We start from the raw sequence: 17,970 nt of genomic DNA, 5'->3' as shown, positions 1-17,970 counted from the left end.
GATGCACATTGACTGTACACCACAAACAACCATTCCACTTTGACCACTAGCTAACTTCTCACAAAGTGACCTATTTATTGACATTCAGTTCCCAAACTTCCCATATGTGAAATGCCTATTATAAATATGTATACTTGTATTTTCTGCATTTACCACACACAAAAATGTATTTAACCACAGTGTGTTTTTGATCGTGTTTTTATAACGTAGTCGTGTGTTATAAACTGTGAGGATGTAAATATACTATTTATTGCTGACTGAAATATCCCAAATGCACAATTGCACTTTAAATGTAACCTTATTGTGTGTTTTTCAGGGGAAAATGAGGAAGTTTGTGTGTGTTCTGATATTTTATTTTCATCCTCTCATAAACTGTTTGAACTTGGTTCTGGTGTGACAATCATCTCATGATTTGGATACTAGTAAAACAACTTTATGTAAAAGCTTTGATCATTTTCCACTTTATAATGCAACGAGAGATATCTGGAAAGTGCCATTCTCTTTTATCCAGTGTTATTTTTAGGCTCGCTCGCTCGCTAGGTGGCAGTGTTCACATAACCTCAGTTAATTTCTTGGGGCTGTGACCTGCTTCGCTCCACTCGTTAACCACCTGTGACAGCAAACAGGAAACCTCAAATATTTATCAAGTAGATTTTCACTGGAAAAGCAGCTATTTCTATCACTTTTAAGAAGGCGAGAATGGAGGAATTTTCTGGTGAAGAGGTACTGAATATGCTACCAACTATTTCGTTGCGATACTCTTGAGTATTAAATCGAAAATGTAGATAGCTAGCTGGCACAACAACGCGATCCAGCTAGATAGCTAGCTCCCTAGCTAGCCAAATAGCCATACAGTGGAAAAGACAACTTCCAAGCTATTGTTTAAACAACCTAGCCATAATCTCTGAGTTACAGCATTTACCTAACTACCTTGATATTACTGTGCATCTCAGTTTCAGTCCTAGAATTTTGACCATTCTAACTGCAGTGAAAGGTGTGGTGAGTTGAAGAGATGCTAATGCAAGTCTATCTGACTCATCACTGTTACATTGTTTCTAGGGCTCTTTCAGCTCAGAAGAGGCCAGTAACTCCGTGAAAGAGGTAATTACTATCTATTGAGTAAGCGTCAAGACGTTGAAATACGTTTGAATAACCAAATGGGAATATGGATGTTAAGATGGCTTTTAAAATACATAGTTTTAGCTAGCTAATACTTCGTGTAAATTGACAGTGAGGTATCATGTGAAACTATATCCAGCCTCGCGGTCTGTTTTTCCCGATTACTAAAGACACTCAGTCACATCCCCAGTATAGACGTGACTGAATACAGCACTGTTCACATCAGGTCCCATGCTCCCACATGCCTTCAGGGGCCAGCCTTCTCAGAACTGTGTGTGTGTCCATCTTGCAGTGCATTCAGAGTATCATTGGAGAAGAGAGCTACAGACAGGACACTGTGAACCAGTGGACAGCCAAGATTGTGGAGCAAGCCCTCACCCTGCTGGTCAAACAGACTAAGTCATACAAGTACATTGGTACGGCTGCCGTCATCTCCTATTGAACACACAGACTTGTTCATTTTATTGTAGATCCAGCATACAAACCTATTGTATGGTGCCAGTGGTGAAACCATATGTGACAAAACACAATTGCTTATTGACATTGTGTTAATGATTATGATTTGACCCCTGCCTGTACCTCTCTCTACAGTTAACTGTGCTGTCATGCAGAAGTGTGGTGCTGGTCTCCACACAGCTAATTCCTGCTACTGGGACACGGTTACTGATGGTAAGATAACATCGACCACTGCTCAGTTCAAAGCCTTTCCTAGCTACAGGTTGTTACACCAGGTAATGGGATTTAACCATAGATTTTTGGTATCCATTACTGGGAGTTACAGGTTAGGTACTGTTTGGTGTAGCACAGAAAATGTATGACCAACCTTAACTTGGCGATACTATCTTCGTTCTTGATTCGGCCAAACATGTATATTCTAAAATGTCTGTGTCCATTGGCAGGTGGTGCGTTTAATTTAGAAAATGCTCCGTTATAAAAATATTTTTTTTGCTCATTTAAGTAATCGACAATGTGTACACCGCCATCTTGTCTATTTCAAATCTTCTTTCATTGAACGAAACAGGTGAGTGTCATCATTGGGGTGGAACCACGTCTCTTCACTAAAGCAGCCCTCCCCAGCTGCCTAGGAAACACTGCTACTGCTTATCAAACTGATCCATGCACTGTCTGTTCCTTCCTTTCAGGGAGCTGCACAGTGAAATGGGAGAACCGCACTATGTACTGTGTGGTCAGTGTGTTTGCTGTGGCCTTAACCCCCTAGACCAGGACCAACCCTGATACTTCTGAGAGAGAGGGTGCAATGCTTCACCCATCTGGCAGGGGGAGGTATTCAGTAATCAGTAGCTCACTGTACATTCTATGCTGAATGGGACAAGCAGAGAGACGGCTATAGATGCGGTAAAGGGGTCAATGGAACTCGACCAAAACAATGGAAATGTCATGTAAACGCGTGTGGGAAAGATCCTGAATCTCCTAATTGCCCTTCAACAAAATAAGGTTATTGTGTATGTGTATTTCACAATGCATGTTCATGTCATCAAGTTTCAAGTTTTTAATGTCACATGCACAAGTACAGTGAAATACCTTTCTTGCAAACTCAAAACCCAACAATGCAATAATCAATAACAATGTAATAAATGACTTTGACCACCACCACCAACTTCTGTATGCTAGCTATGCTACCAGCTTATACGAATGGTAGTTATCATTTAGCAGTCACTTCTTCTAAACCTGAAAAGGGACTACTTCTAAATGTTTTGCAGGGAAAACAGCCAAATATATCCAAATCGGACTTTAGTAACCACATTGTGGGCCTGTTACAATACATCAATTATATGACGGATTTGATGAATATCCACTTTGTTCGATCAGATTTGTTGAATGTGCACAAATCCGGCGTCCTTCTATCCCCACGGTTTGCATTCCATTGACCTCTTTACCACATCTATTGAAATGCTCTGGATGGGCTGAAATGCTGTCTACCCTGAAGAGACTTTATTCATTGACTTTAAATGCATCAGTTGAAATCTTCGTATTATGAAAGCTTGGCTTCAAAGCTGCTACCTTACTTTACCAATGGTCCAACTATAATGTTGGGTTTACTTCTAATTATTTTGGTGTGTGCTTATATTTGTACGATTGTCCCACTTCCTTGATATAGGGTGAGGAAAATCCATGTTTATTATGGACATTATTTGACATCACAGTTAGAGATCAGATTAACTTGCTTTAGGAAATGCTATGTAAACAGATCACAGGATATTATATACAGACACAATTTCAAGTTGCAATCATTGAAAAAACATAAGTTTCCATAGAAATAATAATGTGCCTGGTGTGCAAGGTGCCATCGATAGACTCTAGGACCCATAACTGAATGTCATCAAAACGTTCAAATTAAACCATTTTATGCTGTCTGTGTGTGACTGTTCTATTGTTATATCAAGCAGCACGAATACAACACCATGCAGGTCCATAGGTATTTAACAACTCTAGCCAAGCATTATTACAGTACTTTATGCAGTCTAGTTACAAGACTTTTCCTCACCAGCGCTTTGGGTTTCTTTGACTCTCTGACCTCAGTAAAAAGAGAAGCTGAACTAACACACGTACACACACACATAGGACTGACATGTCTCAGTGGGCTCACCGTTCAATGAAATGTGTCACTCACTTGGCCAGCCTACCAAAACTCAGCTGCTATTGAGTCCAGCAGGAGAAGCTGCAGCTGGGATAACTTGAATATCACATCCCAAACAGCTTTTTGTTGTTGCTTATTTTCATTTTATACTAACTTTAGCTTTACCTACACAGTGAAGAAGGCTGCAAAGCCAAAACGTCTGGTAGGCTATCCCTGATGCAGTGAAAAGAAAATATATGTTTTTAAATGAAGTAAGCTTTATGCACACTATTTTGCTTATACAAACTTGCAAATACAACACCAGAAACAGGAAGAAGTGAAACTAGAGAGTTTTGAAACTAGAGTTTCCATGTTTGCATGTTGTATTGCAGAACAAGAGTAACGTTCTGGCCTCTGGTAAATGCGGGTAGGTTTGGTAATTTCTTCACAGATTTCTGCAAGAAACACATTGTGAAATGTCACTGAGGCGTGTTGTAGGTCAGGATCATTAGAACAGTGAAGTTCACTTCCATTTTTGGTGCTATGATTTGATCAACTGTTGTGTGAGATAAGGGCACTTCAGTATAATTTTTGTTCAATTCACCCAGAGAATCCATATTAAAAACCATTGATTGTTTATGTTGGGGAGAACAACACAACAGTTTAGGAATGTGAAATGGCTTACAATCCAGAGGATACTCTGGGTCTGAGTGATATTGAAAGTTAACTTTGATAACAAAGTAGGAATATTGCTATTGCCTTGTTGGTGCTCTTGGAGGGGTGTTGGGGTCTCAGAAGTTTTCCTTGTTGAAGATGAACTTGACACCAGCCTCAGAGTGAGACAGGCACTGCTTCCCCAAGACGTCAGCCAGCTGGGTGGGACCGCAAAGGAACACTCCTACTTTTTTCCTGGACACACACACACACACACATTCATTACGAATAGTCCACATGTTGTGAACTATACATGTAACACGTTTTACAATTTGAGTACATCTAACTGTGGTCCTCTGTAGCTCAGCTGGTAGAGCACGGCGCTTGTAACGCCAAGGTAGTGGGTTCGATCCCCGGGACCACCCATACACAAAAAATTTATGCACGCATGACTGTAAGTCGCTTTGGATAAAAGCGTCTGCTAAATGGCATATTATATTATTATATAACTCAAATATGTCTCTCTCTGGAATATGCAAATTCTGTTGGCTGTAATTTGGAATAGAAGAGGCTGAAAGGCACTCACTCTGGATGCTTTGTCCCAATCGTAGTGAACTCATTGTCCCAGTTAGGTTTCCCATACAGAGTCTTCTGCTTCAGCCCTGTGATAGGGTCATTCTCCGCCTCATGGTGGACTCTGAAGTGAGCAGCCTTTTGTAAAAACATAAATATATATTGTGGTTATGCATTGTCCCGCTCTCATCTACAGGCAATAGTTATTCTTTTAAAGAGAGAACGCAGCTTTTTTTAGTTTTCATTCTTATTTTGTACATATGACATAAAGGGTGGGGGGGGATAGGTGACCACATTCTGAAATTGCATTTTTGTCCCCCCAGTTTTATCATTGGAATGTGATACAAAACGAGGCAAAGGTGTGCTTTAGGACCATGCGGACATCTCCGAGCGGTCGGGTAGGCTGTTTGGAGTGTTTATCCGAAGGGATAAAAAAAATGATGTCCCCCCCCACTTCTAAAACCAAAGTTGCGCCCCTGCTGAAAAGTGTGGTGTGCTGACCTCGGTCTCTTTCCAGCGGGTCAGGTATATGTTGTAGCTGAGGAAGTCCACCATGCCTTTCTCTGTCATCTGGCCCTCCAGAGACTGCAGCAGGTCAGCAAACCACTCAAAGGCCTGGGTCTCAGGACACAGCCAATAGAAGTAGATCTGGCACGGAGGAGATGGAAGAAAGATTGTCCGTTTCACATATTGGACAAAACAAAGCTCTGAAGAAGGCCTTGAGGCCGCAACGTGAAGCTTAATAAAGAGCAGCAATACTAGCAAGAGCTGTGTGTGGGCTTCTTCTTTTTTCTCATCTTATTAAACTGTTACTATGCACCTGCAACGAAGATAGCTCATATGTGCGAGTGCCTTTTGAATTTTGAATCACATATTGGACATATAACAATGAGTTTAGAGCTGACTAAAGGAACGATGCAAACGTTGAAAATAAATTAACATTGCACTCATGGCAGTGAGATTTCTCTCACTTGATGAAATGAAATAGAAAAGTAAATCACGATGCAATGAAGAACATTTCAGCTGAAACATTGGTGGAATTAAATGGGGAAGTACCCTAACACTGCAATTTAGAAAGAGAAAAAACAGACAGACAGAGCCCATCTCTCACCTTCTTGGTGAAGACGTTCTGGTTCTCCTGCATGTGTTTGTACCACACTGACTTGAGGATGGAGGCGAACGGGGTGACCCCGATGCCAGCACCCACCAGCATGACCACCTCGTAGCCGAACACGTCCTCACTGGCCGTACCAAATGGGCCATCTATCGCCATTCTGCATACAGGGAGAGAGTTACAGTCATATAAACAGTTTAATAGTCTTCTAATTGCATTTCTATGGTAAAAACATTAAAGAATCTAATCTACTGGATACTTTCTGGTTGAACAATTACACAATGTTGCCATTAGACCTCTCTATTGAAATGTACCACATATTTCCTCTCTTATGCCACTTCCCCTCACTGTTATTTCACAGTAAAAAGGAAACACTACTACCCCATCCTCATATTCTAAATGACAGCCCACCAACTGTACACTATGATGTCAAGTAGGGACATTAAGTGCAGAAATGGCTGTTTAAAAACCTAATATTCAACATAATGGATATTTAACCGCAGGTTAGTTAAGGGGACGGGTTCGTAGAAAATGTTCGCTCTCTGCATTCAACCACGTACTTGGGCAGTTTCCATGCCTCCTGTGTCTCGTTCTTGTCCCCGCCACAGGCCTCGTACAGGCCCTGGGTCCAGTCACCCACGATACGGATGTGGACGCTGAAGTGGTCCTCCTCGGGGGCGGAGGTGAGTGTGAAGGGGTGCCACTCCAGCTGGGAGACACAGGGACACTGCATGAAGACGTACTGGCCGACCTCCATCTTGAAACCCTTCCTCTTCATCTGTAGCTCCAGGGTCTTGGACGGGTGCATCACCACCTGGAGAGAAGAGACAGATGGGAGACAAACAAGATGGAGGCTAAAAGAGACAGCTAACTGTTGGATGAGTAGACGTGAACTGCATAGTGCATGATGCTGGTTCTTAGCCAGGGCTGCCTTCTAACAACGACGACTGTCTCAATCACGGACTGTCTCAATCACACTGGCTTTGAATAGAAAATAAATGGCCCGTTAGAAAAATTTAAGAAATGAACAGAAATTGCCTGTTGGGAGTGTACAAGCTGGTGAACACAAGACTGACCTTGGTGATTACGACCTTCTGTTGGGAGCGGTAGAATCGGACCAGTCTCTCACACACATACAGGATCATAGGCCCCACCACCCACTTCCATGTCTGAAGAGGAAACCGATAGAGAAAATGTTCCTTACAAAAAAGAATCAGCACACTTAAGTCATGTAAAAAACCGAACTGTCATAGCTCACCATAGGAGGGTTCCCAGCAAACTCGGGCTTAGAGCAGAAGGTCCCGTTCTCTCCCCATGACTCAAACCGATCTGCACACTGCGATGGCTTGTGCTCCTGGAGACTTGTAGCGGTCTGCCCTCTGACAATTCGCCTGAGGCAAACCGTTTTAGAGAGATTTAGACATAAAAACGGTAGGGCTTAACCTGCAGGTATAATGCTTTTCTTACTTGTCATAAGCATGTATGAGCCTTTTTAATATCGTATTATGAGGCTAATCATATGTTATGTCTCTGTAGGAAATGTTCAACTGACTCAAAATGGGTGTTATGGAGAAACAATGAATGTGCACACACCATTGTGAGAGTTTTCACTGACTCACCCGAAGCCGTGGAAGACGAGTCCGATGAAGAAGATGATGAAGAGGTGGTGGGTGTACCAGAAGACCTCGAAGTATGACCTGCGGATGACCTCCATGGATGATGTAATGATAAGGATGAGGGCCAGGGTGATGACCACGCCCGTTAACCCCGCGATGGTGGTGAACATCACTATGGTTGGGTTCTGACCCAATCAGAGAAGGGGGATTTCAGATGTCAACATACACCATGATGATAAAACAACACTGAAGTAATGCAGTCATGTTGTTGCCTCAGAGGGAGTGTGGAGGCTGTGTTTGGAACTATCTGCTCAACCTATTTAGGGGAGTCGGTATTGTTCAGAAATGCTTCCCTCAGATTCAGCATAATGAACTTGCTTTAATATTACAAGGAGTGGGAAATTAGCTAACCATTTTATGATCTGTTTTTAGACACATATCTCTCTGTTCAGAGGAGGCAGCCAATGAGTAATGAAGGAGTCATAGTGTGTTATGGGCTGGGGGACATAGAAATACAGTATCATTCTATTCAGTCATTTTATTTCTATGCTGGGGGACATAGAAGTACAGTAGCATTCTATTCAGTCATTCTATTTCTATGCTGGGGGACATAGCATTCTATTCAGTCATTTTATTTCTATGCTGGGGGACATAGAAATACAGTAGCATTCGATTCAGTCATTCTATTTCTATGCTGGGGGATATAGAAATACAGTAGCGTTCTATTCAGTCATTTTATTTCTATGCTGGGGGACATAGAAATACAGTAGCATTCGATTCAGTCATTCTATTTCTATGCTGGGGGATATAGAAATACAGCAGCATTCTATTCAGTCATTATATTTCTATGCTGGGGGACATAGAAGTACAGTAGCATTCTATTCAGTCATTTTATTTCTATGCTGGGGGACATAGAAATACAGTAGCATTCGATTCAGTCATTCTATTTCTATGCTGGGGGATATAGAAATACAGTAGCATTCTATTCAGTCATTCTATTTCTATGCTGGGTGACATAGAAATACAGTAGCATTCTATTCAGTCATTCTATTTATATGCTGGGTGACATAGAAATACAGCAGCATTCTATTCAGTCATTCTATTTCTATGCTGGGGGATTCCTCTCTGTCATAATCTGCTATGATGTGTCAACATTCTGTCCTTGGTCAGAACTGACCTCTTGACATAGCTATATAATAAACAGGAATACTCTGTAACGCTTAATGGATTCATAAAGCCTTTTCTAACAGCTAAATAAGACATATTAATGTGTCCTAGACAGTTATACACACAATGAACAATGTGTCCTAGACAGTTATAAACACAATGAACAATGTGTCCTAGACAGTTATAAACACAATGAACAATGTGTCCTAGACAGTTATAAACACAATGAACAATGTGTCCTAGACAGCTATAAACACAATGAACAATGTGTCCTAGACAGTTATAAACACAATGAACAATGTGTCCTAGGCAGTTATAAACACAATGAACAATGAAAATGTGTAGCTAATAGAATACTGACGGTCTGGTCGGTCCTGATGGGGTTTAGGTAGGAGGCGTTGTCTCCGATGCCAATCTGTGACAACACAAAGGGCAAAGAGCTGCTGTTTCTGTCCAGCTGGGCTCCCATGAACCACTCAAAGTTAAACAGGTGGGCGACGATGTGGACCGCTAGGGAAGGACGCAGGCAAAGCAGAGATTACTATCTGTACAGAGACATCTGTTTGATGACAACGAATGAAGATAATCGAAGGCAAATGTAAACCAAACTAATTAAGTGAGTAGGGTACCTGTGTGAAATGCTATCATGTAAGCTACCAGCTTGTGAAAGGTGATGTTTCTGTCCAGTTGTCGAGCAGCTGTGCGACTGCAACACTGAATGTGTAAGAAATGTTTTTAAAAATGTGACCCAGCAATTATTTATAGATGATTATCCATACACATTTGGATAAAATAGGGTTGGGGTGTGTGTGTGTTACCTGGATGGAGCCGCGGAGGAAGGACAGAAGGTTCCGGCAGACTGGCAGCAGAATAAGCATACAGTTAAAGTTGAGGCAGGCTGCAGGAGCCCTGGCCCAGGAGAGGGCATGCTGGAGGAGAGAGAGAGTAGGGTTAGATAGAGAGGGGGAGAGTAGGGTTAGATAGAGAGGGGAAGAGAGAGTAGGGTTAGATAGAGAGGGGGAGAGAGAGAGTAGGGTTAGATAGAGGGGGGAGAGAGAGAGTAGGGTTAGATAGAGAGAAGGAGAGAGAGAAGAAGTGGGAATCATTAGTCAAACGTAACAATTTGTACAGTTTGAATCTATGTTTTTTTTACTTCTGGTTACTGGTTTCAATTGAAAGGGGCCCTCAGGGACTGAGAGGAGTGAGAGGGACGTAGAGCGCAGACCCAGTTTCACTTCTGGTCATTACTACTGTTAGTCTAGCCACCTGGGCTGCCTGTGAGGAACATGTAATCAGCCGTGCACCCAGCTGTAACCACAGAGTAAAGATAGCGCATCAAAGTGTGATTATTTTTTTGTTTCAATCTCTGTCACACAATAGAGGTTAGGTATAATATACACTACACATATTCAATATGATTGACCTAGTACTATATAATAAACATGTAGAATGTAAACAATTATTATAATAATTACGGTCCACATGCTGAATACAGTGTACGTAGTACAGCAGGCCTGTTGACAGACCACTCACTCAAGATCTGGTTCTGGGTTGCCAAGATTAATAATACAGTAAGAACACAGTATGCAATCTTAAACTGACCTCCATTTCTTAAATAATTTCTTAAATAGAAACTATCTTGAAAAAAATCGAATGACTTCGGTTCTCAAACTTACCCCAAGGAGGACCCGTGTATAGAACCATCTCTCAGTAAGGAAGTTCATGTAGAACTGGACAAACAGGTAAGCGTTGATTCCCAGCCAGACCAGCTAAAACAGACCCAATTCCCCTGGTTAGAACAGTAGGACATTACACCCCAAAACAGAAATGTAGCGTAATTGTAGAATTGAACTTGACAGACTTACAATGACAAAGACCGAAAGTCCCTCGTTGGCAGCAAAGTTGCCCATGGTGAAAGGATGATTGAGAGAGTGTGTGTGTGAGAGAGAGAAAGCGAGAAAGAGTGAAAATGGAAGGGGACAGTGATGTGCTGAGTTATATAGACTAGTGCACTAGAGACCAGGACATGTGGTTTCCACCACAACCCCTGTGAGTGAGGGTGCATCTCAATAGTCTAACGCTGCTTCCTCTTTTCTTCTCTACTTCCTCATCTGCACTGATCTGAATATAAAGCAAATGTGAAGCAATATGGTGATTACCTATAGTACCAGTCAAAAGTTTGGGCACACCTACTCATTCAAGGGTTTTTCTTTATTTTTACTATTTTCTACATTGTAGAATAATAGTGAAGACATCAAAACTATGAAATAACACATATGGAATCATGTAGTAACCAAAAAAGTGTTAAACAAATCAAAATATATTTTATATTTGAGATTCTTCAAATAGCCACCCTTTGCCTTGATGACAGCTTTGCACACTCTTGGCATTCTCTCAACCAGCTTCACCTGGAATGCTTTTCCAACATTCTTGAAGGAGTTCCCACATATGCTTAGCACTTGTTGGCTGCTTTTCCTTCACTCTGCCGTCCGACTCATTCCAAATCATCTCAATTGGGTTGAGGTCGGGGGATTGTGGAGGTCATCTGATGCAGCACTCCATCACTCTCCATCACTCTCCTTCTTGGTAAAATTGCCCTTACACAGCCTGAAGGTGTGTTGGGTCATTGTCCTGTTGAAAAACAAATGATAGTCCCACTAAGCCCAAACCAGATGGGATGGGGTAGCGCTGCAGAATTCTGTGGTAGCCATGCTGGTTAAGCGTCTGGACTTTGGTCTGGACTCCAAATTTGAGATTTTTGGTTCCAACAGCTGTGTCTTTGTGAGACGCGGTCTGGGTGAACGGATGATCTCCACATGTGAAGTTCCCACCGTAAAGAAGGAGGAGGTGTTATGGGGTGGGTGTGCTTTGCTGTTGACACTGTCTGTGATTTATTTCATAGTTTTGATGTCTTCACTATTATTCTACAATGTAAAAAATAGTAAAAATAAAGAAAACCCCTTGAATGAGTAGGTGTGTCCAAACGTTTGACTGGTAGTGTATATCAGGTATTTGTTCTATCCAACTCTATCCAACGACATATGTGCAGACCCACTGGGCACAGACGTCAATTCAACGTCTTTTCTACGTTGGTTCATTGAAATTCTGTGGAAACAGCGTTGATTCAACCAGCGTGTGCCCAGTGAGGATGAAGGAAAGGAGGAAAGGAGGAAAGGAAGCCACTTTAGACTATTGAGATGCACCCATACTGCGTGCTATTTCATTAGGGAAGTACATGTAGCAATATCTTTTGCCATCCCAAAATACTGCGCCATGACAGTCTTTTCATTTCTTTATATGAGCATCAATGGACTGCTTTCTCTTCCAAGAGGAAGTCATCTCTCCGTGGCGACACAGTGACTTTTATGCAGCAGAAGTGAAGGATTTCCACAGGAGAAGTGAAATCTCTGATCAAGTTGTATGTCGTTTTTCCCCTAAATTGTTTTACAAAAGGTTTAAATGTGTATATAATGTGTGTAAATATGTAAAATATGAATGACAAACTAAACATATATCAGATATTTCAATACAATGTGAAATGATGTCTAGTCATTATGCTAAACTAGTTTGATTGCATTGTTTTTCAGTCAGGCTAAGTGGAAATGTCATGAAATATTAAATATTCCAAAGAAGTAGGCCACATATTGTGAGAAGTTGATCTAGCTCAAGTAGACAACAACCCTGTGAGAGCCGCTTGTGACCACAAGAGGTCCCTATAGTACACCAGTTCTTCAATGGACTTATCTTGCTCTTACAAGTACATGTTCTTGATTCCTTTGGACAATATGTTAAAAGGAATGTTCAAAGTAGACCTAATACAATTCACAATTTCAAAGTGTGAATAACTGATGCCAAATTAGATCATTCAATGTCTGCGTACTTATCTCAGCAAAACCCCTGTAGAATCGTCCACTGCGTGTGTCATAGTAAGATACAGTATATTGACTAAAGATGATTCTACAGATTGATGAAAGGAAAATGGAGGACGGACAGAAAATCATTATTCTCCTATTCTCTTTGCCTTTGAAACCTCCATGTAGTTAGAGCCAGTCACACTGTGAGTCACATAACACGAATAGACTGTCATTAGACTCATTTACAGTAACTGTACTTCTATGAGTTGTTCTATAGAATTTGAATGAGTTCTATAGAATTTGAATGATTTCTATAGAATTTGAATACTAGTATGCCATAGAAATAGCATTCACTCCAGCTGTAGCTCAACATTATGAAGACTATGAGGTGAAAGCACTAGTAGTTGACTTTGTATGCATGTCCAGCAAAACAATACAGCGTCTGAATCAGCGGAGGCTTCTGAGGGGAGGACGGCTCATAATAATGGCTGGAATGGAGGTAAAACTAATCCTGCCTTGTAATTGCTTCACATGTTTTGCCATGGTTATGTGTGTTCTTGATGTGTAACAACACTACTGCTGTCTCTTAACTCTTAGTCTACGCACACGCACACGCACACACACACACACACACACACACACACACACACACAAACACACACTTCCTCTCCCTCTGTATCTCTCCCACCCCATCTAAACCATGATACTTTAGCATTATACTAAACTTCTGCAGCTGAACGCTATCTGTCTCATCCTGTATAGATGTCTCAGTTGTAGCCGGGATATGACGACGCTCCATCTGTCTGTGAGCCATATCATCTAGGCCTACAGCTGCTGTTGTGTCTGACACTTTCAGGTGAAGGTACTGAGTGAGGCTTCTCTTGCCTCTGCAGAAAGCGAACCCATCTGTAGCAACATGAGACTAATGGCTCTCTCTCTCCTCCATCTCCCTTGCAGTCAGTTTTACCTGACAACTTCCAAAAGCTAGAGATGAATCTTTGTGCACTTTTTCCTTGACCCCTGTGATGTGTGTGTGTGTGTGTGTGTGTGTGTGTGAACGTGTGTGTGTGTGCGTGTGTTTGTGTGTGTGTGTGTGTGTGTGTTTGTGTGTGTGTGTGTGTGTGTGTGTGTGTGAACGTGTGTGTGTGTGTGAACGTGTGTTTGTGAGAGAGATTGTGTGTGTGTGCGTGTGTGCGTGTGTGTGTGTGTGTGTGTGTGTGTGTGTGTGTGTGTGTGTGTGTGTGTGTGTGTGTGTGTGTGTGTGTGTGTGTGTGTGTGTGTGTGTGTGTGTGTGTGTGTGTGTGTATGTGTGTGTGTGTTTGTGAGAGAGATTGTGTGTGTGTGAGAGAGATTGTGTGTGTGTGCGTGTGTTTGTGTTTATGTCCATGTGTCACGAGTCCAAGTATCAGTTTATCAATAACCCACTTGTTGTGTAGCCTCTGGTACAGTATGTGCTGTCCTGCTATAAAAATGTCCTTACTTATAATGTTATCCCCAAAACCCAGTTACTGGATTTAATCAAATAGGGCTTGTACTCTCTGAGTTAAATTGGATTAAAGAGGGTACATAAATTAAGTTACATTTAAGTTTTCCAATCAATGCTAAATTACTTCTCTTCAGTCTACAACATGGTGGCATTCATTTAGCAAATTAACAGTAAGTGCTCAGGGCTCTGTCCTAATGGCTTCTGATTGGTTCCTGATTTGCACTCAGTGGAGGAAGTGGATTCTGATTGGTCATGAGTGGGGCCCTGCTGTAGTAAGCTGGCTGTTTTGATCAAGGTGATAAGGATATTGCAGAAGGCATGCTAATCAGCTGGTTTTCAATATGTAGCCGTGTTGGGGCCAGGCGTTGGCATAGTCGCACTGAATTCAATGAGTTATTTAACGTTTCCTAGCGCCGTCTGAAGATATGAGCCACAGAATATGGGAAGGGGCAGGGGGATATTTGTGAGAAGAAAGTACTGGAAATGTCTCATAATAATTTAGAGAAATAGAATCTCACACTATGCGATGTACACTAATGTGACTGATTTCTTTCCATTGGTATAAGCCTAAAGTGCTTTTTTATCCATGTGTTTTATTAGGTAACTTGGTCATGATGAGAGTTATAAGAAGTGATTAACAAGCACTTTCCATGTCATACTGAGATGGGTCATGGCTCTCCGGGGAAATTCCCGAAATTATTGCAGTGGTGTAAAGTACTTAAGTAAAAAATACTTTAAAGTACTAATTAAGTAGTTTTTTGGGGTATCTGTACTTTACTTTACTATTTATATTTTTGACAACTTTTACTTTTACTTCACTACAGTCCTAAAGAAAATATTGTACTTTTTACTTCATACATTTTTCCTGACAACCAAAGGTATTCGTTACATTTTGAATGCTTAGCAGGACAGGAAAATTGTCAAATTCACACACTTATCAAGAGAACACGTGGTCATCCCTACTGCCTCTGATCTGACGGACTCACTAAACACACATGCATCTTTTGTAAATAATGTCTGAGTGTTGGAGTGTGCCGCTGGCTATCCATACATTTTAAGAACAAGAAAATGGTGCCGTCTGGTTTGCTTAATATAAGGAATTTTAAATGATTTATACTTTTACTTTTGATACTTAAGTATCTTTTAGCAATTACATTATTTTTACATTATTTACATTACATTTACATTATTTATTTAAAACCAAATACTTTTAGACTTTTACTCAAGTAGTATTTTACTGGCAGACTTTCACTTTTACTTGAGTAACTTTCTATTAAGGTATCTTTACTTTTACTCAAGTATGACAATTGGGTACTTTTTCCACCACTGAATTATTGATAAATTCGAAGTTCTTAAAATAACTAGAGTACCAGTAAAAAGTTTGGTTTCTTTGCAGCAATTCGATCATGAAGGCCTAATTCACACAGTCCCCTCTGAACAGTTGATGTTGAGATGTGTCTGTGACTTGAACTCTGTGAAGCTTTTATTTGGGCTGCAATTTCTGAGGCTGGTAACTCTAATGAACTTATCCTCTGCAGCAGAGGTAGCTCTGGGTCTTCCATTCATGTGGCGGTCCTCACGAGAGCCAGTTTCATCATAGCGCTTGATGGTTTTTGCGACTGCACTTGAAGAAACTTTCAAAGTTCTTGAAATGTTCCTTATTGACTGACCTTCATGTCTTAAAGTAATGATGGACTGTTGTTTCTCTTTGCTTATTTGAGCTGTTCTTGCCAAAATATAGACATGGTCTTTTACCAAACAAGGCTCATGTCTGGGTCAAGCTCTAGTCCTGATAAAGCTGGTTTGTTCTGGTATGCAGTAGTGTTAGTGTAACCTACTGCACAAGCACAGCTAATCCAATGAAACCAATTCCAGTGGGGAGCTGGGGAAGGACACCCCCACCCTGGAGATACCCTTACTTACTGACCCAGTATCTGTATGATTACAGCTCTCAGCTTCATTAGTGGGCATATAGGAGTGTGCATCACAGATCCTACAACATCTACATTTTAGTCATTTAGTAGACACTTACAGGAGCAATTAGGATTGAGTCCCTTGCTCATGGGCACATCGACAGATGTTTCACCTCTTCGGCTCAGGGATTCAAACCAGCAACCTTTCGGTTACTGGCCCAACGCTCTTAACCGCTAGGCTACCTGCCGCCCCTACAACATTCCAGCGTGTGATGGACATCATCCTGGGGCCTCATGGGGCACAGTGTGAGGGCCTTCCCAGAGACACACACTATGTGTCCCAAATGGCATCCTGTTCCCTTTGGAGTTCACTTTGTTTGACCAGAGCCCTGGGATTTATTTGTGTGTCATACAGGATGTCAGCGTGCATGTAGACAGACGTAAAGCAGTCATACAGGATGTCAGCGTGCATGTAGACAGACGTAAAGCAGTCATACAGGATGTCAGCGTGCATGTAGACAGACGTAAAGCAGTCATACAGCATGTCAGCGTGCATGTAGACAGACGTAAAGCAGTCATACAGGATGTCAGCGTGCATGTAGACAGACGTAAAGCAGTCATACAGGATGTCAGCGTGCATGTAGACAGACGTAAAGCAGTCATACAGCATGTCAGCGTGCATGTAGACAGACGTAAAGCAGTCATACAGGATGTCAGCGTGCATGTAGACAGACGTAAAGCAGTCATACAGGATGTCAGCATGCATGTAGACATTTTCGAGCTCTACCCTTAGCCTTGGCGGTGACGTAGTGTCCCCATGAGTGACAGAACACTGAGCCAATCACGGCGCAACTAGAGAACAATACCAACACCTACGCTCCGTATTTTCTGCTGGCTGCCCCATCACCACAGAAAGCACTGAGCTTGGCTGAAACACCTGCATTTTGGAGCTGCCTTACTCAATAAAGCAAAAAAGAGACCATGTTTGTATGCGGCTTTATTAACTCAATCATTATTTTAATTTTTTTTACATTGTTTGCAAACTGATATGTGACACGTATTAATGCCAAAATAACATTGGTTTGCCAAAACAATGGTTTTATTTTATTATTTATTTTTTGCTTAAAATGTGGGACTCAAAACAGGTGGGTCTCTGTCATGAATGCTGTTTAAATCCCTGGCTGTGTCCCAAATGGCACCCTAATCTCCTTTATAGTGCACTACTTTAGACGAAGGCCCACAGGCCTCTAGTCAAAAGTATTACAGGGAATAGGGTGCCATTTCAGACACACTCCCTGTATGACCAAATACAGAGTAGAAACTACAGCCTCTGAAGTGATCAGGCGGTCATGCATGAATGTGTTGCAGCTCTAATCTATATTAATGCAATAGCTGACACGTTGTAAAAGGTCACCCTTGTTTTTAATTTACCTCAGTTTAACTCAATACCCAGTCGAAAAGATAAGGCTATTTTTGAGAGCTGACGTCAACCTGGTATGACATATTACATCCCAAGGGTGTTGAAATCAATCATGTGTACAGTAATCACCTGTTCATTCTGCATACAAGCTCTAATGATTGAAGGGGATCTTTATTCAACCTATGCTGTAACCTTGATCTCGCACACTAAAAGCTGACATATATATGTAATCAAAATTACTGGACCTAATGTTCCCCTAGTAAAGTTATACAGTTACAATTTCAGTAATATTTGGTGGTGAATTATTTGGCTCGTAATTTTTTTTTATGGAGGAAGAGCAATAAAGTTGACTTGACGCATAACTCTCTTTCCTCATTATGTTCACGTTTCTCATTACCATGAATATTAACTCTGGTCAGCTCCTAAGAATGTTCCTGCTACTGTATATTAGCTGACCGACAGAACCGGGCCTGTAA

At 41.4% G+C, this 17,970-nt stretch overlaps 2 protein-coding genes across 3 annotated transcripts; one reads left to right on the top strand and one right to left on the bottom strand.

Annotated features, from left to right (window-relative positions):
- Nucleotides 1-578: 578 nt before the first annotated feature.
- Nucleotides 579-2,725, top strand: LOC121547811 (dynein light chain Tctex-type 3-like). The gene is made up of 5 exons (XM_045209915.1): nucleotides 579-723; nucleotides 1,060-1,101; nucleotides 1,412-1,535; nucleotides 1,711-1,788; nucleotides 2,262-2,725. The coding sequence occupies exons 1-5, from the start codon at nucleotides 700-702 to the stop codon at nucleotides 2,336-2,338; spliced, it is 345 nt and encodes a 114-aa protein (XP_045065850.1). The 5' UTR covers nucleotides 579-699; the 3' UTR covers nucleotides 2,339-2,725.
- Nucleotides 2,726-3,235: 510 nt separating this feature from the next.
- On the bottom strand, nucleotides 3,236-10,816 carry LOC121547810 (cytochrome b-245 heavy chain). 2 transcript variants are annotated; one of them, XM_045209914.1, is made up of 14 exons: nucleotides 10,687-10,816; nucleotides 10,498-10,590; nucleotides 9,640-9,750; nucleotides 9,451-9,535; nucleotides 9,183-9,331; nucleotides 7,658-7,839; nucleotides 7,297-7,429; nucleotides 7,115-7,207; nucleotides 6,599-6,852; nucleotides 6,036-6,198; nucleotides 5,426-5,572; nucleotides 4,938-5,062; nucleotides 4,457-4,606; nucleotides 3,236-4,152 (listed from the first exon to the last, which is right to left on the bottom strand). In XM_045209914.1, exons 1-13 carry the CDS (start codon nucleotides 10,729-10,731, stop codon nucleotides 4,489-4,491), a joined length of 1,698 nt encoding a protein of 565 aa, XP_045065849.1. In that variant the 5' UTR covers nucleotides 10,732-10,816; the 3' UTR covers nucleotides 3,236-4,152; nucleotides 4,457-4,488. The 2 variants fall into 2 exon arrangements, with proteins under 2 accessions (XP_045065849.1, XP_041715169.2); XM_041859235.2 differs by having other exon boundaries at nucleotides 3,236-4,606.
- Between the last annotated feature and the right edge of the window lie 7,154 nt (nucleotides 10,817-17,970).

The sequence above is a fragment of the Coregonus clupeaformis genome, chromosome 31 (assembly GCF_020615455.1).
Source record: "Coregonus clupeaformis isolate EN_2021a chromosome 31, ASM2061545v1, whole genome shotgun sequence".
NCBI lineage: Eukaryota > Metazoa > Chordata > Actinopteri > Salmoniformes > Salmonidae > Coregonus > Coregonus clupeaformis.
Note: the sequence above shows the minus strand (reverse complement) of the source record. Positions and strands in the feature narration are given on the sequence as shown.